Source organism: Aspergillus chevalieri, chromosome 8, assembly GCF_016861735.1.
Source record: "Aspergillus chevalieri M1 DNA, chromosome 8, nearly complete sequence".
Lineage (NCBI taxonomy): Eukaryota > Fungi > Ascomycota > Eurotiomycetes > Eurotiales > Aspergillaceae > Aspergillus > Aspergillus chevalieri.
This window is the reverse complement of record NC_057369.1, coordinates 341,237-362,784: the sequence shown is the minus strand read 5'-3', so window position 1 is coordinate 362,784 and position 21,548 is coordinate 341,237. Positions and strand designations below refer to the sequence as shown.

The following is a 21,548-nucleotide window of genomic DNA, read 5'->3' as shown; positions in this document are numbered from 1 at the left end:
AATTTTAATTTTCGTTGTCAGTTGCCTCTGTGTTCTCTTCCGGTTCCACACCCTCTCCTGGTTCTACATCCTCTGTCTCATTTCGCTTGCGCTTCTGGGTCTCTGACTGTCTGATCACACTATTCTTCTGAATAGATCGGTTGTGCTCCTTGATCTTTGCTTGGATCTCCTCTGCTTGGCTTGTGAACATCTTCGGCCGACATTTTAGGAAGCCAGGAGTCTCCTTGATAGTGATCGCGGCCGGTTCTGAACGATCCAAAGAAAATGCACTCAAATCTTCGGAAAAATTATCGATTGCGTGTGTATAGCCGTACCGTTCAAGCACTTGTGCCTGGTCCTTGAGAACAACCACAGCCGCCTCATATTCCGCCTAACGAAACTAATGAGTTTCTAACCATGGTTAAAAGTGCGAGGAGCACTTACCTCACATCCAATCAGATTCTCTGGTCGCTTCTTCCCGCCCTTAAGCCCCCAACTGATCGTTTCCAGCATCTTGCTTTTGAGGGATCGGTAGTGCCAGAGGGCACCAAAAATTTCACCTTGCTGGACCAAGTCTTCCTCCTCATTCTTGTTGAGCATTGAGGGAGTTCGGCAAACTGCTTGATTCTGTTTAAGCGTGCGGCCAATCACCGGGCCCCACGGTGAGTATGGCATCTGATTGGAGATCTAAAATTTGTTAATCTCACCACGGTAAGAAAAGTGGAGTGAGGGGACCTACTAAAAAGCCCAGACCATTATACGCGCTCATCGCATTGGTCAGAACCGGGCCGGCAGACTTGACAACATGCTGTATAATTGCAGCCCAATTCGGGTGGAGGAAACGCTCAAAATATGCAGCTGAGTGTGATGCACTTGCAAGGGTATCAGGGGGTGGTTTGAGCTAGAATCAATTTTATTAGCAACTTCATGTTCAGTACTAGTGAACTGTCTGGTCAACCTACTAGGTCATTGAGTTTTGGGTCCTTCCAGAAGCTGTCAGTTTGGACCTGTCTCACAAGCTCATCGATGAAATTATGAGCTAACCGAAGACGGTCAGCATCCAGAGAAAATGGACGATCAAAATTCTTGTCTCCGAAAAGAAGGTCTTGGATCTCCAAGTCCCATTGGAAGTCCTTCAGATCATGCGAGGCTGCTGCAGGGTATGTCCAGTCTGGGTCAATCCATATAGCTATGTGGCGAAGAATCCGTTTGACCTTGTCAACTGCTTTTTCCAGGTTGCACCAATCATTCCTAGTCAGAAAGTTAATGATTCAAAAAGCTACTAACCGTGGGGAGATTATGGAGTCAGGGAACTGTAGCTTACCAGCATGGACATGGGAGATTTCGATTCTCCATTAGGCGTGAAAAGATGAAGTGGTAATCTTCTTCACTGAGATCCTTGAGAAACCCTGGGCGACGCCAGTCGAAGCAATAGTCATTGGTTTGGTAGGGGCTTGAGAGTCGCGGGAGTTGCTCATTCCGATAATTTGGAGGCAAAGGCCAAGGATTCTTGCGCTTTTTGTTATTCAACCAATAGTCCTCACGGCGTGGATAAAACAGGAGCCGAAGAGGGTAGTCTGGCCGACCAGCCTCAACACTGAGGATTAACTCCCAGTCCTCACATCGAACGAGGTGCGCGGTATGCCCGAAGATCTTTGTGGTGAACTCAAGAAATTTATCAAACTCTTGAAACCAGATCTGACTGTGGTTAGTACCATCTTCAACCTTTGATGTGGAAATCAACGTACAAAATCAAGTTTTGATGAAACCATTTTTCCTCCGAGGGTCCAGGTAAAGCGACGTTCTCCATATCGTGTCATTCCATATCGAAAAACATACGGCTGAAAGCCTTCATGGCTGATCACAGAGCCCATCCGGGCAGTGTGTGTGAGATTCAGACCAAAGAGTGTCTGCACCCAGTCAGAGAAAGTTGAGCCTCTGACAATTTCTCCTCGCTCTTTCTCTGGCACACTCTCCAGCCGACCGAGTATCTGGACTGCATTGTAGCCATCACTGTTTGAATGATGCATGACTTCACGATTGGCCATCAGGGCAGCAAGGGTATCCTCTGTCATCTTGTCATCATCATAAAGGTCGATGGCCCACAGATAGTCATGGGCTTCAGGTCGTGTGATGTCTTCCCCAGCATCAGTGCGTTCAATGGCCTCTTGAAGGATCTTGAGCATAGCTGAAACCCGATGCTGTCCATTTCGCAGTTCAAACGTGGTACCTTCTGGCAAAACTTGAATGTGAATCAATTCATTCTGATGTAGTTACCGGTTAGCAATGTAGTCACCATGGTTAGAATGTCAACGTACAGGATCACTAGTTTTTCTGGTAAGGGATTTGTGGAGGTCCATGAGCGTAGTCGTTTCTGTAACATGATCTGCCAAAACTGTCTCCAACATCTTGCTTGTAGTCGTCACTTTTAAGCGGTCCTCCTGTGCAAAACGCCGAACACCACACTTGAACGCCTCAGAAAGCTTCTCAATGAAACGTTCATCAATGGCTTGGTTACGTTCATTATGTGAGAGAGCACGAATATCCACCACAACACTCCCGAGGTATGCACTGTCAAGCTGGGTGACCATTCGATCGTCATGGATGAGCTTCTGGAGTGGTCCACCATTTTCAGATTGCTCGTTAGCCTGAGGAGCCTCAGGAGCAGGGTCAACATCCTCAGCACCTTTCCTGGCTTTGCTCGTGCTGGCCGGGATTTTTGATTGTTTCTTTGGCGGCGCAATGGCGGCGAGCAAACTAACCGTGGGGAGAACAGGTCTCAGCGGTGTTTACTAACTTTTCATAAAACAGCCGATTTCTGAAAAACCTGATTAAAGAAAGGAAGATGGTTTCTTAGCATGGCGAGAATTTCGCGGAGTGATATTTATGCCCACGCCTCTTTTGTATTCACTAACCAGAGGAATGAAATAAAAAGCCAGTTTTACAAGTTTTATTTTCTCTTGCTTCACTGAAAGACACTCCGTAGGTTTTATATTCTTTGTGGTGATCTAGAATATAATTGGCGGATTTAGATTATATAATGCCCGGAGGCAATGTACTCTGTGGTTGCGACCACCTTCTTCGGCGGCGCCGACAGAGCCCCGCTAGCCCTACAAATCGCGCGTTAGACCAGATTATCAAGGGGTGCGAAGTTGCGATGCATAACAACGCATTTTTGGCTGAGCAATGCAAGCTATTACGCGTTGCTAACGCAAGACAAACGTCTAAACGCAGCAAATCTACAAAGCGTATAGCCTTCGAAAACGGGATTACGATTGGGGAGACGCCAGCGCCAATATTAACACCAAACCAAGCGTTTGAATGCCAGACAACGCAGGGAGATGAAGCTATTCAGACAGCTATGCAGCCAATTGGGCGCGCGCCACCGCGATGCACTGACTGCTTTGAGATCGGCCATCGAAGAACGCAGTGTAAAAAACGCAATAGCTAGCTTTATTTGAATTTAATTTGGTGTTTTGGTGTAAATAAATTGGATTGAATTTAATGTGTTGCGGTGGATGACCCGCTCGGTGGTGAGTTACGTTACATGTCGGCGCTTACTCAGTCACGGACTGCCACGCCCCTCGATTCTCGTGTGCAAAAAGATCCAGGCTTCGGGGGGGCCGGCCGGTCACGGTCTCCACGGTATCGTTCAAGCGAGTTTCAAACCCAGTCGCCGCCGCGGTCTCCAAGTTTGTCAGGAATCGAGCAAAGTAGTCCGAGACCCCCACGCGGACCAGGCCGTCGTACCGCTGGTCCCCGGACAGCTTGGCGTGCTCGATGCGGCGACCCAGCGCGGCGGACAATTTCTGGGCCACCTCGTCGTAGGTCAGCAGCTCTGGGCCCAGCACGCGGTGGTCGCAGTTGTGCGATTGGGGATCGGTGATGGCCCGGAATGCGACCGCCGCGATGTCAATCGCACTCACAAAGGGGATTTTGCCCTCGCCGCATGCCGTGTAGATTTTACCCTGATCGCGGATGACCGCGCTCGGAGCCTCGTCGGAAAGATTTTCTGCGGGTGAAGAAGTCATTCCCAAGGTTAGCTAGAGCACAGAATATAAAGGGGGATTCTCTGTCAGGAGGTATACACACCCATGAACCAGCTGGGCCGAAGCACGCAGTAGTCGACTCCGGTGTCCAGGAAATGCTGCCACACCATCCCCATGCCCGGCTGCGACGGCTCCGCGGAGCTGCCCGCCACCAGCACAAACCGGCTCACCCCATGTTCCTTGCGCGCATAGTCTATGAACTCGTTCATGGGCTTCCAGGGCTCGGCGACCAGGGGTTCCATGAGATAGATGGCCGAGATGGTGCCGCCCCCGGCAAAGCGGTGCTGGAAAGGTTCCTTCCAGGTGGACTGGTCCAGCCAGTCGAATTGGACGGCCGGCATGCCGGACGGGGCGGCGGAGAGACCGCGACGAGAGGCTAGCAGGAAGGGAATGTTTTCATTCTGAAGGAAGCGGGCAAGACGGACGGAGGTCTTGCCCGTGCCGCCAGTAAGAAGGACAGGCATAATGACTGCGCCGTGATGGATGTGGTGGATGAGGATGAGGAGTAGGAAAGACGAAGGAAGGAGTAGGCGATGCAGAATTCTGTTTAAATATAGTATGAACACAAACGCGATGCTCTCCAACGGCCATAGGACTTAAGAACAGTCTAAATCCGGCTTGACATCATCACGCAGAATCGGCATCGTGGGTCTCAAGGATATTGATATTGCTCGGATCCCGAAGACCGAATCAAGAGATGAAGCCTCAGTCCAGCCATTTATCTTAATTGGAGAGCTCCCCATGCCAAAAGAGCAGAAAACGAAAAGAGCAGAAAAGGAGACTCCCTTTTGTCTTGAAAGCTCCACTCCAGCCAAACATGATCATCACCCCTCGATTCCACCTGCTCGAGCTCGGCGATCAGCCATGGTGTCCCGAATGGCTGCGCGAATATTCGCACATGGCTCGCAATCAGATGTGGAGGACCAGGGCCCCTGGAACCAAAGACTCGCCGGCCGTGCAAGTCTGCGATCTGCTCCTCCACCATCTCCCCAACTTGGCCTCCTTCACCTTCATTGACTCTTGTGCGGGCGGTGGAGGCCCCATTCCCATTATGGAGGCCACCTTGAATGCCAAACTCAAGCAACGAGGCGAAGGGCCGGTGCAATTCATCCTCACCGACCTCTACCCTTCGCTGGAGAAATGGGCCACCATGGCAAAACGTAGTGCTCATATCTCTTACATCGACGGGCCGGTGGATGCCACTCGTGCCCCGCGACTGGCTGCGCCGGGCAAGAAAGAATGTCGAATCTTCAACCTGTGCTTCCATCATTTCGACGAGCCAGAGGCCGCCACGGTGCTGCGAAGTGCTGCCCGAGAGGCTGATGCCTTTGTGTATGTCTCCTCCTCCTGTTACAAGTGAAGTCCGTACAGTTCGGTTAACAGAGAAATGGCAGGATCTTTGAAATGACCAATCGCACCCTTTCGGCCTTCCTCAACACCACCTTCATTGTCTTGTCACCGTTTTTGACGACCTACCTGTGGTTCAGTCACTCGCCTCTCCACCTGTTTTTCACCTACCTCGTTCCATTGGTTCAGTTGTTTTTTGCCGTAGACGGCTACGTGTCGTGTATACGCGGACGGACGCCAGAGGAAATCACGCAGTTGATCAAGAAACAGTCAGATCTGGATCTCACCGGATGGGATATCAAAAGTGGTGAGGAGATGATGTTGCCTCCATTCGGAAAGATGTATTGGTATATGGGGGTCAAGAAGTAGAGAAGGCACAGGATGCGGAAGTGGCAGGGCGTTGTGCAATCAGCCTAAGCTCACGACTTTATTCATGATGTACTCAGCTAGGCTCTTAGAATCTATCAGTCAAACATCCTTTATCAACAAGGTTACTATTGGGAATTATTTGACGTCGCAGCGGCTAGTTTTGGAATTGTAGAGCTTCAAATTTCGTGGCAATACAGGCATCTCCTTAGTAAACCTATCTTCTTTAAGGACTGTAATCTCGCCAATTGGCCATCTATGATAACGGCTCTGATGACCCTTCTCTAGTACTGCCCTTCAACAGTACTATCTCCGAACCTTTGAACTAAGTCAAAGCAATGCCAATCCGTGTACGAAGCTGTTTACGTCAGAGCATTTTCACGTGGGCATTAAGCCCACTCTGGACTTGACAAAATTGATTGTCTCGGATTCCGAGGACCGAAGAACGACTAAAAAATAAACTGAATAGAAGACTGTCGCGGGTTCTTTCGGCGGACAAACGTTGACTACTATACAGGGGTGGTCACTTGCATATATACTAACTGTGTGCACCCCGTTTATCGACAGTTCCGCAGCTTCCAAGGCAGACGAAGATGGTTTCAAATGAAAGACAGGTCGATGTGCTGATTATTGGTGCTGGCCCAATGGGGTAAGACAAAATCAAAAAAAAAAGAAAAAAGAAAGGGGGAAGAGGACAAGCGATGTGCTAACCTGCATTGTCAGGCTAATGACTGCCTTATGGATGGCAGAGCTAGGAGTCGACACATGCATCATCGATGATAAAGGAACGAGAGCCCTCAATGGTCGTGCCGATGGGTTCCATGTGCGCACGGCAGAGATCTGGGACAGTTTCGGCATCCATGGAGTCCTGCAGAAGTTTGGAGTCCGATTTGATGAGTGGTGTCTTTGGGTATGCATAATCTACCTACGGAAGTCGGCTTACGCATGGTTCTAACAATGCATCAACTATTCAGGCGCCAGGAGATGATGGCCGACTGTCGAGACAACAGAGGCAGAGTATGATGGGGTTAGATATCTCGAGGTGGGTACTCGGCTTCAGCATGGCATATATGAGCTTGAAGGACGAAGTGCTAATGGCTGGAATAGAATGAGCACCTGCACCATGCATCAAGGCAACACGGAGGCCACTTTGATCGATGCGATTCGACAACGATCTGGTCCGGAGGTCGAACGAGGCGTAGTGCCCAGTTCTATGGAGCTCGATGAGAGTCTCGTGGACGATCCTGAGGCATACCCAGTGAAGCTCCAACTGCGACACCAACGCAGAGAAGATTTGGCTGTGTGGCGGACCAATTCACATAGTATTCGCCCAGGCGGCGTGATCCAGGAAGAAACGGGCAAGATCCAGGGGGTTATCTCTTCCTCCTTTGCAACCAAGAACGACACTATCCCCTCGGTCAGCAGCGAGGAGGGAAGTACGACCACCATCCAAGCCAAATATGTGGTTGGCAGTGACGGCGCCCATAGTTGGGTACGCCGCCAGTTGGGCTTCCCAATGGAAGGCACCTCCACCGATGCCATCTGGGGAGTCATTGATGCCGTGTTCATCACCGATTTTCCAGAGTAAGTTTGCCTGATCTCGTTACAAGACAACGACACCGCAGTAACTAATCTCGTTTCACGCGGTATAGCTTTCGGAAACACTGCACGATCCTCACCCGGCACGGAAGCATTCTGAGCGTGCCACGCGAGGACGGCATGACTCGGTTATATGTGCAACTTCCCGCGTCATTTTCCAATGCATCGGTTACGGACTCTACAATGGGGACGCAAATTGTTGCCGTCGCCCGCAAGAGCCTCTTTCCTCATACTCTGACGTATTCCTACTGCGACTGGTGGACCATTTACCGTGTGGGCCAACGAGTCGCAACCAGCTTTGCACACCAGAACCGCATCTTCCTCGGTGGCGATGCGGTGCATACCCATACTCCCAAGTGTGGCCAAGGCATGAATGTCTCTATGCAAGATGCCTTCAACCTGGGGTGGAAGCTGGCCGGGGTGATCAAGGGCCAACTTCACCGCAGCGTTCTTCAGACATACCAATCCGAACGCCGGCCCGTCGCTCAGGATCTCATCAACATCGATACCAGTCTCGCTAGCGTCCTGGCCAGTGAGACCATGTCCGACCCCGTGGGGGTTGGGCAGGTGTACGGGCGACTCCGGAATTACGCGAGCGGCGCGGACATTTGCTATCCTGCCAGTGCTCTGGTGGCAAGCGGCACGAGGGCGAAACAGCATTTGGCCAGCCGTCTGAAACTAGGGATGCGATTTCCCAGTCACCCAGTCATCAATCACTCCAGTGCCGTTCCCATCGAGAGCCAATCTCTCCTCCAAAGTGACGGCCGCTGGCGAGTCTTGGTCTTCGCTGGTGATGTGACGAACCCGACCCAACTGGAGCGTGTGAATCGGTTGGGCGCATTTATCAGTCAATTGATGACTCAATTCCGGTCGATTCACCAAGGTCAGCCTTTTGTAGAAAACTTGATCTTCTACTACAATCGACTAGACCAGGTGGAGGTCGGCGACTTCCATCACACCTTCTTCCCCTTGGACCCCTCCCGGGGATATAACTACAACTTGATCTTCGCTGATCCACCCGCCTCGCTATCTCGAGGCCGTCCGGAGTCTGCGCATGTGCAGTATGGCATCAGTAGCGGCAGGGGGTGTATGGTGGCGATACGACCCGATCAATGTGTGGGCTGGATTGGGGATCTAGAGGATGAACAGGAGTTGCAAAGGTACTTTGCTGGGTTTATGCGAGAGGTACGGAGATAGTCAGCTATCGTTCCGGTTATCTATATTTGAGTATTTGCGTATTCCAGTTTTCCTACTATGATCAAAATCCCATTTGTCGTTCAGTTGATGAAGCCATACCGCAAATTTTGATAACATGAAATGTGCTGAAACCTTTTCCAAGGGGAAGCCGAAGAAATGAAAAGAATTGATGAAAAAAAAAAAAAAAGGACAGATGCCTCAGTACGACATTAACTGAATATTTCGTCCATGTCGGTATGACTACATGTTACTTGCTCCGTACATATGCATCATATCCACTTGAAGTAGACCTCGTTCCTCGCCTTTTCAGCGATGAAATGATTATTGGCCCTGCACAATCGTTGTCTCCCGTCCTGCAGGCACAAAACAAACCATCAGATCTAACATGATCGGGTTTTCAGCTACTTTTCGACATAGTAACAGTCATCGAGACCTGCGAGGTCATCCAGCTTGCCGCCTGTCTTCTACCCGCGTCGTAGGGACTAACAACATATTCGCTACTAACACCACCTGGCAGAGGAAATATCGCACATACACGTATAGTGACCCAGGTATGTCTAGTGTTCTACCAAACTTGGACAGGATTTACAGCATCACAATGTCTATAAGTCTATCTTCCTCCCAACTGCCAAGGATTCAAACAAAAGATTCAATAGATTTGCCCCAAAACTGTCGCTTCATCTCTTTTCCTTTTTGTTACTCCTCAAGAATCATAACCACTCCACGCACGTGCCGTATTATCAGCATAGGTTTATGCAGCAAGCATATCGGGCAATAGAGTCTCGGTATAATTCCACAACGAGGCTGTGTGGTGGGCCAAAAATGCCGCACCGGTATACCAAGTGTTTCGGTGTCCCTGAAGGGCATTTAGGCTGTTGTAGAAGCCCTTTCTAATTGCATCACCAGAAACCGATAGCTGATATGGAGTGTGATTCCCAAAAACGAGGAAATCGGCCGTCTCGCCCGTCAGACGCTTGATAGCTGCCAGCGATTCCGCTTTCACTGTATCCTCAGAGACGTCAGTCTCTGCATTGTACCAGATCCGAAAGACGCCCTCCGCGGATGTCGACTGCAGGTATATGAGACCTGCAGGGCCAGGCAAGTTGTAGGGGTTGCTGAAATTAACCCCCATAGTGTCGACAAAGGCTCCTAGTCCGGTGTTGTTCACCAGGCCCACGTATAAAGCATTGTAGCCAAATTGGTCGAACACAGCCCTCTCGGTGGTATCGAGGCTCAGAGGGACCATATTGCTCGGCGTTTGGGGCATTGTCACGAGGAGTTTCTTGGCCACAATGAGTTTGTCTCCCGAGGGCATGCTTATCGTCAGTTTCATCTCCGAGCCGTTCGCGGGTCGGCTCGCTGCCACCACCGTTGACGACAAGAGGGCGTTAGATCCAAGATGTTTTTCCATCGCGGCGTAGATGGCGTGGTTATCATCGGCCATGACGTCGGTCCCTTGAATGCCCGAGATATAATCTTTGTTGATAGTCTTCAGCACGTAGATGGTGGTCTGGTTCAGGATGTTGCCGTTGCCGGCTCCCCACATGCCTACAAGGTAGGCAATATTCTCCAGTGAATATTTGGTAATAAATTCGCCAAATGGAAGCAGCAGATCTTCGGGGACGGGGTCCGGCAGTTCCCAAGAATAGGGTAGGTAGGGGTATTTCTCGAGTTGGTTCAGATATTCGGTGAAGTTGGATGTGGGTGGAGAAAAGTCTCTGTGAACGGTGCCCGTCGAAAAGTCGGCATATTGGGTGCTCTTTGCATCGGAGGCGTACGCTACCAGATTGACTCCGAAGCGGCCGAAGAAGTCACGAAGGAGCGTGGTGTTCTGGAAGTTCTCAACCCCGTAGTCAATGACCTCGCCGGTTGCCGGGGACGTGTATGCCTCCGTATGGCCCCCAAGCGCGTCCTTTTTCTCCACCAGAACCACGCTCTGGCCCAAGTCACCGAGACGGACCGCCGCATATGCTCCAGTCGCACCGCCTCCGATGACACAGACGTCGCGTTTAATGATGTCGCTTGCGTCGTAGCTGGATTCTTTCAGGCTGTAGGCGGATGCCATGCCCAAGCTGACGAATACTGTGGATAGAAGACAGAGCTGCATCATGGATGGCGAAGAGTGATTTGGCTTGCGTGCATGTGCGTGTGCTTGATCAGTGCCAGATTGGATGTGATCCCATGGGCAACAAGATCCGATACTTGTACCCTTCCTCCTCTTTCTCTCTGGCGGAAATGATAAAAGTAAGCGGGACTCGGCATCCGATTTGAAGTCGCGTTTTTGGTGACGAGGCTCGGCCGTCGGAGTCCGATTGCGTTGAAGGAGTAGCGGATGGATTGTGATTCCTGAAAGCTTTGGTGACTGAACTGCCTTAAAGCTCCATTTCCACTGGGGCTAACTCTCGAAATCTATTCGCGTCGCACCATGGAAATTGAAGGGTCCCTGAAAGCAAGCCATGAGGCTGCGGGTGATGGCAGCATGGTGGTCAATTTGGACAGTTTCGCCCCCATCCCAGGCAACAGGACGGGGCCGAAACTTGCTGCAGATGGTCATGTATGACCCTTTGCGCCTCCCAAGCCCAGGGTAGCGCTGGCTATAGCTGACGGAAATCAGACCATCCTCATTCCCCAACCGAGGGACGACGCGAGCGATCCGCTCAACTGGAGCGCGTTCAAGAAGCACGCTATCCTGCTCTGCATTGCCTTTGGTTCCTTTGCAGGAGACTTTGGCATGGCAATTGGGATTCCTGCCGGCACTTTGCAGAGCGAGGAATGGAGGGTGTCGGCCTCGGTAGTTAACGAACCCAACAATCTCGCCGTTCTGATGATCGGTATTTCATCATTGCTCTGGGTTCCACTCCTCTCCTCCTGGGGTCGTGCGCCCGTTCTCTTCTGGAGCACTGTGATGGGCCTTTTTTTCACCCTCGGATGTCTTCTGGCACCGAACTTCCATACCTACTATGCCATGCGTGCCTTGCAGGGCCTCACCCAAGGTACTGGGTCGTCCATCGGGCTGCAGCTCATTCAGGACATGTTTTTCTTCCATGAACACTCCCGCAAGATCGGTCTTTGGTATGGTATTTTCCTGGTCTCGCCATTTGCAGGGCCCATGTTTGGCAACTTCATGGTGGCAGGACTGGGCGCATGGAGACCTTTGTTCTGGCTGGTCTTTGCTTGGTCGGCCTGTCTCACAGCTATGATCGTGGTGTTTGCCGATGAATCTTTCTACAATCGTGAAATCGCAGATGAGAAGCAACCCAACCGCCCTATGCACACTGTGGCGCGCCTCTCGCGCGTGGTGGGCTGGTGGCAGCTTGAACATCACCGAGACTACTACAGCCCCATTCTTCCTTCTTACCTTCGCCTCTTCAAGGTTGCCCTTCAGCCTATCGTTCTTCTTGTGGTATTAGCCTACAGCCTTCTTTTTATGTGGAGTATTGGCATTAACCAGAGCTCCGCTCTGCTGCTAGAACTTCCTCAAGCGTCTGGGGGGTACGGCATGTCGGCACGAGCAATTGGCTACATCTACTTCAGTCCGGTTGTGTCGGTCTTTCTGGGGTGGTGGGCAGGTCATTTTCTCAACGACTATGCAACGGTGCAGTACACGAAGCGACACCAGGGACGATTCGTTCCCGAGGCCCAGCTGTGGGTTGCCTACTTGGCGGCTTTGGTGATGATCCCCGGCATTGTCTTGGTCGGGATCACGCTGCAGCGACATCTCCACTGGGTTGGAATTTTGTTTGGCTGGGGCATGTTCCAGGGTGGAGTGATGATCGTGTCGGTAGTCATGGCCGCCTACGGACTGAACTGCTGTCCTGCTTCGTCTGGAGAAGTCTCGGCCTTCCTAAACCTGGGCCGGGCAGTATGCGGATTCGTTGTAGGCTACTTCCAGCAGCCCTGGGGCCTCAAAGAGGGATACGATGTCTCGTTTGGCCTTCAGGCAGTGGTCACAGTGGTGGGATTTCTCGCTGTGGGATGCATCCAGGCTTTTGGTGCCAGACTTCGGCGAGTGTCCTTGTGCATGGGCTCTCCATAGAAATTTTGATTATAGACCTCGCCAAATCAGTTGCATTAAAATACACTGTATCTTTCCCGCCCCCACCCAGTGGATTTTGGATTAGTCTCCACAGGATTATTCCGTCGGACTTCGGGGCGCGAACAGAAATAAACACAGAAGTGGATTTTGATCGGCCCCCGATCTTGCTCTTCTCGCCAGTATTTCCGGCCAAGGGTCGAGAGCCATTTTTATACTTATTCCAGTCTATTCTCATTTTGCAAATGACGGCTTGCTTTTTGTATGCTTCGTCAACCACTATATCAATTGTCCTACCGATCTTTCTACCAATTTCCTCACTCTCAGTCATTTAATATATCATCAACATACTGGCAGTTCATCTTCGACATCTCGAACACCCACGTCTAATATTTAAGAAGGGTTACAAGTTACCATAGTTCTCGCGGCCCGGTTCCAGAAATGAACAGCATACCCATGGCGAATGCGGAATCCGACATCGATAGAGACGGGCATCATCCCGATAATGAGGTTGGACTCCGGCATCGTGATGAAAATCTAGAGCCTGCAGTCGACGATGAGCAAAAGATAGCCACGACCTCCGCATACGCGGCTGACAAGATGTCAATTACCCATGAATGCGTCTTCATCGCAACGATATGCACGGCTCAATTCACGACACAAGTAGGCTTAACGCAAACACTTGGCATCCTGCATCAGATCGGCGACAGCTTCGGTATCACGAACCCAGGTGTACTTTCTTGGTTTATTGCTGGCTATAGCTTGACCTCGGGGACCTTTATTCTCATTGCCGGCCGACTGGGGGATCTCTTTGGTCACAAGAGGGTTTTTTTCATCGGCATGCTGTGGTTCGCTCTCTGGACTATGGTTGCGGGGCTCAGCGTCTATTCTAATCAGTACCTGTTTATATTCGCCAGAGTGTTTCAGGGACTGGGCCCTGCTGCTGTACTACCCAACGGGCTTGCGCTGCTAGGGATTTCCTATCGCCCGGGAGCGAGGAAAAACATGGCATTTGCGTTATTCGGTGCCTGTGCTCCAGGTGGTGGCGTGTTTGGTCTAGTATTCTCCGGTCTGTTTACACTAGCTTGGTGGCCGTGGGCATTCTGGAGCTACGCCATCACGCTGGTGCTACTTGCTGCCCTCAGTGCCCTAGTCATCCCAGCACAAAGCCGCTCTCGCGACCAAGACAAGCCGCTTAGAGAAAAGCTCCAAATGCTCGACATCCCCGGAGCCGTCACCGGCGTCGCAGCGCTGGTGCTGTTCAATTTTGCATGGAACCAAGCTCCAGCATACGGCTGGCAGCAACCGTATATCTATGTCGCTCTAATACTCGGTGTTCTTTTCGCGGTTTCGTTCTTCTTCATCGAGACTCGCTGGTCCAAGACGCCGCTTGTACCCTTCCAGGTCTTTACTGGTGATATCACTTTTGTTGTGGTCTGCGTCGCCTGTGGCTGGGCCTGCTTCGGTATCTGGATCTTCTACGTGACGCAGTTCATCGAGGTTCTGAGGGGTGGTTCGCCGTTGCTCAACGCCGCGTACATCTGCCCTGTCGCCGTCTCGGGCGCGTTCGCGTCCGTGACTACGGGCTTTCTGCTGCAGCGCATACGCGCCGCGTGGGTCGTGGCATTCTCGCTCATGTGTTTCATGGTGGGGACTATCCTTGTGGCGACGGCGCCGGTGCATCAAACGTACTGGGCCCAGTTGTTTGTGTGCATGCTGATTATCCCGTGGAGTATGGACACGTCGTTTCCGGCGGCAACGGTTATTTTCTCCAACGCTGTTAAGAAGGAGCATCAGGGGATGGGCGGGGCCTTGATTGGCACGATCGTCAATTATAGTATCTCGCTTGGGTTGGGATTTGCGGGCACGATCGAGGTGCATGTCAACCATGGTGGCACGACCCCAGCTGATATTCTGCAAGGGTATCGTGGCGCTTGGTATTTTGGTATCGGGTTGACTGGGATAGGCATTGTCTTGAGTCTGATCTTTGTCGTGAAGGTGTATTGGCATGACGTCAAGGAACGACGGAGCCTAGAAGCGAGACATTAGAAGGAGTAGATGGTATGACTGTCCCTGTAACATCTTGAGGGCCATGTGCCATGCGACTGTGCGAAAGGGACAACCACTTATAGAGTTATTGTGCAAATCAAGTTATGGGACTCGTGAATCGCAGTAATTCAGGGAATCTCAGGTTCAAACGCGGAACTCCGAGGGTGATTGAGGTAGAGCAACAACTCTCCATAAGCAAACGTTCAAAGCGGGGGTCTCTTGAAGTGATTCCGATTACACCGTATGCAGACCTCAGGGAGGAGAGATTTGACGAACAGGGACAGAAAGTCTGCAAAGAGGAAATTGCCAAAAGAATACATCACCCAAATCGCCCACCGTCTCACAATTGGTGAAATGTCAGCATAGTCTGAAGGTTCGTCTTTGCTGAATACTGGTGGAGTGGGCGAATAGGATTTTGTCTTTCTCGCGTTTATCCAGGTCGCCACCGGGGCTACTACCGGCTGTGGATGTGGATGCTTGACCAGAATCCTCTCGTCCTTCCTTGTAATCCAGGCTCGTAAAGTCTTGGTGCGCGCCCGTGTTCTCTTCTTCAATGTCCATCAAATCATATTCAGCTTCTTGTTGCTGTTGCTGGTCCAGTAACAATTTGTAGCTCTGTTCGAGTGGTCGCCGGTCTTTCTCCTGAATAGCAGGATTAGACAACGGAATATACCTCCTCCACATCTTTCTTAATACTTTCCAGTTCCTTCTGCTGTTTTTTCTTTTCGGTTGTTTTCGGTTTGCGGCCTTCGGTCCTCTTTTTCATCACGCCATTGTCGGATTTGACAATATTCTTGGCCCTCGCAGGTCCGGATGGCTCTCCTGCTTTGTCTGTTGTTTCCTGTCCCTTTGCTCCTGACCTTGTGTGAACCATTGCCGTTGGTTTTGTTTTGTTTTGTTTTTTTTTCTTTTTTTTTTTGCGCCCTTCGGATTTTTTCACTTCAGATCCAATACCTACAACTGAGATTGGCATTGATCCAGGGGTTTTTATATCTTTTCACACTGCGAAATGTCATGGAAAAGGATAATAGGACGGCCTAACATATGATTTCCCTGTTTACTTCCAGAAGCCTTTTTTCTCAAAATATTGAGGAAATCTAATCATCAAGGTAGTGAGTGGACTGAATATCGATACGACCCTCTTTATTTTGGTGTGGACTTTTGCACCGTCATTTCAACGGATGCAGCTTCCAATTTCAAGGGATAAAATGAGAGTTGGTGGAAAGGAGATTGCTTGGCCCATCAAACGATGAGAAATGTTTTCTTCTTATTGGTTCTTTTTACACTGCGACGCCAGTTTAACAAGCCTCCCTTCCCCTCCGATCTATGCGGTTTCCAGGACCTAGGCCATTCTGATATGGTCAGTCCAGATGGTCTCCTAGTCCAGCAATTTTCTAGCCTGACCATTTACCACACTGTTATTATTATTATTATTATTATTCATACACGCATCTGTCAGCCCTATAGGCCGAGTGGCGGCAGGTCCTGCGGGGCAGCCGGGTAAGCCGCCGTAATGGTAGTCGCTATGTACATCGTCGCCTTTATACATATATCCTGATATCCCATTCCGCTCGTTGTATATATCCCGTGCTGCTGGTTTTCGTGCCGCTGTTCCCATGGCCACGAAGATCCATGGGCTTGTTGGATACTGTCTCGTTTCCTTCCCTACTTCTGCAAGCGTGTAACCTCAGCTGCGCTATGCTGCCGGTTGCCCCAAGTCTGTTGTTGTGACTCGGTATGTGGTTGGTAGAGTTTGAAACTGGCCTAGGAGGCCTGTCTCAAGCATGAAGCGCACTGCCTTCGGCACCAAGTCCGGCCGAGTTAGGTAGGCCTGGTAATCCAGCTCCCGCCTTGATCCTTGTGTAAGATGACGCATCCGAGGTCCTGCCTGGTTTGTACAGTGGAGGAGAACATGGCGTATATCTTGACGACCACGTCCACAAGAGCATTCAGTTGATTCCATAGCCTTAAAGGTGCCAAGATAACTAGCAAGCGCAATCTTCCCGGTTTGCATTTGAATGAGGACTGATGTGGCGGCTCTCCGTAGGCCTTGGTATAGTTGCATTGGTGCTTTTGAAGGCTCTTTCCATAGACGACGGAGGGAACTCCCATGGGTGGAAGTAGCCCATTCAGTCTTCCATGCATTTGCTGCTTCTATGCGGAGGGCTCTTCAAATGCTAGCTTTGAGAGTGAGCTCCTCCACACCATTGGGTACTGGAGAATTAGCAGCTTCTTTTGCAAGAGCGTCAGCACACTCATTGCCGCAGATGCCTTCATGACCAGGGAGCCAATACAGCCGTATATCCCAGCCGCATTCCTGTAACCGAGATGCAGTGCGTGTAATCTCGCTCAGGATATATTGGCCAGAAGACCTTCCTGGAGCTGAACATGCTTGAATTGCCGCCTGATTGTCTGTAAAGATGATTGCTGTATAGACCCGATGGGAACGTTGTGATGTCAGTCCAAATGTGTTGCCTATTTGGGTGAGAGCCATCTCTACGCCTCGCAATTCCGCTGCATATACAGTATGAGTAGCTGGGGAGCCAATGTGAACTGCTTGGCGCCCTAGAGGTGAAACCACTGCTGCTCCAACTCCCTGTTCTGTCAAGCTGCCATCTGTGTATGCAATGATGTCAGCGCCGTTATGTACAGCGGCTTGGTGAGCTGCTAAGGCATCTTCCCGAGTTTCTGCTATGTGGGACTCCAGACCTGACCACCATGGGGGGGTCACATGTGGGTGTATAACCTCCAGTCTGTTCTGAGGGATTGCAATTCGCTGTCCCCACCGTTCTAGCGGTGATGTCAGAGGGTCATGGTCTGGGGTGGTGGCCCATTGCATGTGTTGCCGTCGTTCCCATGCATTCCTTGGTGCTGGTCGTTGGCCAGAGTGGCGTATCTCAATGAGGGTGGCCATAAGGGGAGAGGTGGCTATCCAGAGATATGATTCTTTAGCCGCGCGTTCCAGTGCAATCATTGGAGGAAGTATGTTGAGACATATCTCTAAAGCAGCTCGAGAGGTCGTTCTGAATGCACCAGCAATCCTATAGAGGGCCTTGTACTGGATAGATTCCAAGGCTTTCCTAGCAGCATTTCCTGCCGCCTTGAAGCCCCATCCAGCCTGTATGAACCATGTGGAACTGGCAAATGTGATCTGTGGCCACAACACTGCTGTGTACATTTGGCGGAGATGGGATAGGGTGATTCCCCAGGTTGAGCCTGCTATGGAGCGGAGCGCTGCTATCATTTCAGTTGCTTTAACTTGGGCGTGTTCAATTTGCTTCATGCCAGTGAGATGCTGGTCTAACTGGACACCAAGGTAGCGAAGGGTAGGCACTGGCTTAACCTCTACCCCTTGCACTTTGACTGAAGCATTGGTTGAGCTCAATGGTCTAGGAACACCTCAGACCTTCCGCCACAAATGTATCAGCCCATATTTTGCTGGCGCAAACTTGGAGGCATGTTGAGCTTCCCATTTTTCTGCTATTTTATGTATTTGTTCAAGACGTCGGCAGTTAGCTGCAGCGGCCCAGCTCCAGACAAGTATGCATATATCATCAATGTAGCCAGTCACCATAGCTTTTCCAGGGTAAGCCTCATGTATTTGGTCGATTAGGTCTGCATTGTAGAACAGGTAGAGAATTGGGGAGAGAGGTGAGCCTTGGGGTATGCCTGTATCTGTGGTAAACTGGCCTGTTGCTCCCTCCATCAGGACAATATCCGTGATACGGTGGTGTAGGAAGCTCGCTATCCAGTTGACAGCATTGATTGGAACCCTTCGTTTCCGGAGGTTATGGATCAAGCGTTTATGTGCAGCGTTGTCAAATGCTCCACTAACATCCAGGGTGAGCAGTGTGGCTACCAATGCACCAGTACGCCAGGATGCATGGATTCATTCCAACAGGAGGTGAATAGCATGTTCACATGACCGCCCTCTGCGGCCTCCAACATGTCACGAGCTCGGAATAGTAGATAATAATGAACTGAATTCCTATCTAGACTATTGTAGCCATCGACGAGAATATCGAATCTGAAGAAGAAAAGAAAAGGAAGAAGAGTCTATTTACACAAAGAAGCCTTATATATGGTTGTGTGTGGCCTCGCTAAGCAGCTGTTTGTCTCGATTGCTTTCATGGCATTGTTTGCCATGTTGACAATGAATGTCCATAAAGGCACTGAGCTGAGCCGTCACATAACCCCCCTTCTTAGGCGGAGTCTGTCCCCAGACTCTATGTGGGCATGTTATCATCAGGGTGGTCCTCAATCTCATCAATTCCTTCCTCCCAGGCCTTAAGCCATTCCTGTAGTCGACGAGGTGGTCCTGGCCGATCTGGGTACCGTTGGTGGTAGTCACGTACGCGATGTGGAGAACCTCTGAAATTGGTTGCTGGGTACCACGTCCGATCCTCATCAAATCCTATCCATTTCACCTGATACTGCAACTGACGCCGAGATACGCGTGAAGCAAGCACTTCCTCCACCTCCCACTCCTGCTCATCAGCCACCACAATCGGTTCTGGAGGCTCAGTCACCTGTCCAGGCAAGGGATCATTTGCTGCCCGTCGTAGCTTGTCTGGCGAAAAAACAGGGTGTATCTTCATTGAGTCAGGGAGCTCTAATCGGTAGGAGTTACCCACCTGTTCGAGTATTGGGAAGGGTCCAGCCATCTGGCTATCAAGCTTCTTGTTTGGTCGGTCTGTTTGATATTGACGAAGGGAGAGCCACACCTTATCACCCACATCAAAATCGACAGGGCGACGTCGACGGTCTGCTTTCTTCTTCTGTCGATCCTGGGCTTGCTTAATCTGATTGCCCACTGCTGCCCATGTCTCCTCCATTCTTTTGACAGCTTCCTGCGCCCGTTGTCGGCTAACCTTCTCATCCCGGGGGAGGTCTTCTCCAACTGGGGTCCAGTCAAATGAAGTTCGAGGCTCATATCCACAGTCAATGAGGAATGGAGAGGCATCTGTTGATTCTGAAGGCAGTGTAGCCGCGGCAAAGTCAATCAAGGGTAATAACTCAGACCAATTGTCTTGATAGCAGTTGATGAAGGGTCTGAGACGGTTAACAATATGCTGATTCACAATCTCAGTCTGCCCATCAGTTTGGGCATGATATGCTGTGGAGAGCTTCAGCTTCACTCCGAGAATCTGACAGAACTCATTCCAGAACGTCGATACAAATTGGGGTCCACGGTCAGATACAATAGTCAATGGAGGTCCTCTATGGCGATAAATATGCTCAATGAACATTCGTGCAACATCTTCAGAAGTGGCAGTCTTCTTGCAAGGAATACTTATAGGTCTCTTGCTAAATCGATCCACAATCACTAGTGCGGCATCAAATCCTTTCTTGTCAGCTGGGAAGGAGCGAAAATCCATAGATATATGCTGCCAGGGCCGCTCTGCAATGGGTAAGGGTTGGAGCAGTCCAGGGGCACGATCACGCGGGTTCTCAGCTCTCTGGCACTTTGAGCAATTCCGTACATATCTCTCCACATCTTGTCTCCAGGTTGGCCAGTAGTACCGCGTTCTGATGAGCTGTTGGGTTTTTGTTCTCCCTGGATGTGCAGTTGATACCTGTGCATGCACTTCATCAAGTAGCCGGGTGCGGAGCTCAGGGTCATCATCAGGAACAAACAATCGATTTCCTTTCAATAGTAGCCCATCTTGCAGATTCCAATCATCCCTCCCTGTCCGAGCTTTCTCACGATGTTCCTCTGCTGTGGTAGAGTTCCGGTTCGCACTGAGCACTCGGTCTACAACTTGTAGGGTGGGCTCCAGCACGTTGATAGTGTGGACTTCAGCACATCCATTGATCTGGTTAGTTTCCATTGGCTGTTCAACAGATTCTGGTTTCAATAAAATCTGTTGGCGATAATCATCCTTTTTCTGCACTTCTGTACTGGGTCGGCTTAGGGCATCAGCTAGAGTATTCTCTCGGCCAGGGCGGTAACGGATTAAGAAGTAAAACCGGGAAAGGAACTCAGCCCACCGGGCTTGTCGGGCATTCAACTTCTTAGTAGTCATGAAATATTCCAGAGCGCGATGGTCAGTATATATGTTGAAACGCTCTCAGAGTTGCAGTCCTTCTAGCTCAGTTCGCCACTCCTGCAGTGCACGGATGATGGCTAGCATCTCCTTGTCATGGATCTCATATTTGCGCTCAGCATCAGACATGCTCTTGGAGTAGTAAGCCACCGGGTGCCAGAGATCTCCATGCTTCTGGGAGAGCACTCCAGCTACTACCCCATCTGATGCATCAGTTTCCAACTTCGTCTCTAGTTCAGGATGATAGTGTCGCAGTATTGGGGCATCTGTTAAGCGTCTCTTCAGCTCCTCAAAGGCCTCCTGATGGTGTCCAGTCCAGGTGAAAGGCACATCCTTTCTTGTTAGGTGATTCAGTGGCTTTGCAACACGGCTATAGTCCTTGATGAATCTTCGGTAAAAGTTGCAGAACCCAAGGAACGATTGCACACCTCGAATAGTGGTTGGCACAGTCCAATTGCAGATCACTGCAGTCTTCTCTGGGTCTGTTTCAATGCCATCTGTTGTCAGGATGAACCCCAGATACTTCGTCCGAGTAACATGGAACTCGCATTTCTTAATGCTGGCCTGGAGTCCTGCAGCACGTAGTCATTCAAGAACTTTCTTGACATGGAGTTCATGTTCCACAACATCCTTTGAATAGATGAGTAGGTCATCCACAAATGCAGTGACAAAATCATCCAAATAGTCCATGAGAGTATCATTGATAAAGCGCTGGAACGCTGCCGGTCCATTGGTGAGTCCAAAGGGAACCACATGGTATTTGTACGTTCCATATCGTGTTCTGAAGGTGGTCAGGTCCTCTGACTTTGGGTCAAGTCGAATTCGGTGAAATCCTTGTCGTATATCCAGTTTTGTGAAAATCTTTGCACCACTGATCCTCTC

The 21,548-nt window shown here is 50.5% G+C and overlaps 7 protein-coding genes across 7 annotated transcripts; 4 read left to right on the top strand and 3 right to left on the bottom strand.

The window, feature by feature from the left end:
- Window positions 1-4: 4 nt before the first annotated feature.
- On the bottom strand, window positions 5-4,492 carry ACHE_80121S (fgaFS/easG family protein; the record flags this gene model as incomplete). The annotated part of the gene is made up of 10 exons (XM_043283457.1): window positions 5-370; window positions 424-666; window positions 719-880; window positions 942-1,230; window positions 1,304-1,677; window positions 1,728-2,243; window positions 2,298-2,736; window positions 3,039-3,089; window positions 3,541-3,991; window positions 4,072-4,492. 10 exons carry the CDS (start codon window positions 4,490-4,492, stop codon window positions 5-7), a joined length of 3,312 nt encoding a protein of 1,103 aa, XP_043140734.1.
- Window positions 4,493-4,845: 353 nt separating this feature from the next.
- Window positions 4,846-5,744, top strand: ACHE_80120A (uncharacterized protein; the record flags this gene model as incomplete). The annotated part of the gene is made up of 2 exons (XM_043283456.1): window positions 4,846-5,360; window positions 5,423-5,744. 2 exons carry the CDS (start codon window positions 4,846-4,848, stop codon window positions 5,742-5,744), a joined length of 837 nt encoding a protein of 278 aa, XP_043140733.1.
- Window positions 5,745-6,334: 590 nt separating this feature from the next.
- Window positions 6,335-9,016, top strand: ACHE_80119A (putative phenol hydroxylase; the record flags this gene model as incomplete). Its single annotated transcript, XM_043283455.1, has 6 exons — window positions 6,335-6,390; window positions 6,465-6,651; window positions 6,716-6,783; window positions 6,849-7,325; window positions 7,394-8,525; window positions 8,939-9,016. 6 exons carry the CDS (start codon window positions 6,335-6,337, stop codon window positions 9,014-9,016), a joined length of 1,998 nt encoding a protein of 665 aa, XP_043140732.1.
- Window positions 9,017-9,288: 272 nt separating this feature from the next.
- On the bottom strand, window positions 9,289-10,602 carry ACHE_80118S (uncharacterized protein; the record flags this gene model as incomplete). Its single annotated transcript, XM_043283454.1, has 1 exon — window positions 9,289-10,602. One exon carries the CDS (start codon window positions 10,600-10,602, stop codon window positions 9,289-9,291), a length of 1,314 nt encoding a protein of 437 aa, XP_043140731.1.
- Window positions 10,603-10,962: 360 nt separating this feature from the next.
- ACHE_80117A (putative MFS transporter) lies at window positions 10,963-12,573 on the top strand (the record flags this gene model as incomplete). Its single annotated transcript, XM_043283452.1, has 2 exons — window positions 10,963-11,091; window positions 11,152-12,573. 2 exons carry the CDS (start codon window positions 10,963-10,965, stop codon window positions 12,571-12,573), a joined length of 1,551 nt encoding a protein of 516 aa, XP_043140730.1.
- Window positions 12,574-13,011: 438 nt separating this feature from the next.
- Window positions 13,012-14,619, top strand: ACHE_80116A (MFS transporter; the record flags this gene model as incomplete). Its single annotated transcript, XM_043283451.1, has 1 exon — window positions 13,012-14,619. The coding sequence occupies one exon, from the start codon at window positions 13,012-13,014 to the stop codon at window positions 14,617-14,619; it is 1,608 nt and encodes a 535-aa protein (XP_043140729.1).
- Window positions 14,620-14,976: 357 nt separating this feature from the next.
- Window positions 14,977-15,493, bottom strand: ACHE_80115S (uncharacterized protein; the record flags this gene model as incomplete). The annotated part of the gene is made up of 2 exons (XM_043283450.1): window positions 14,977-15,261; window positions 15,293-15,493. The coding sequence occupies 2 exons, from the start codon at window positions 15,491-15,493 to the stop codon at window positions 14,977-14,979; spliced, it is 486 nt and encodes a 161-aa protein (XP_043140728.1).
- Between the last annotated feature and the right edge of the window lie 6,055 nt (window positions 15,494-21,548).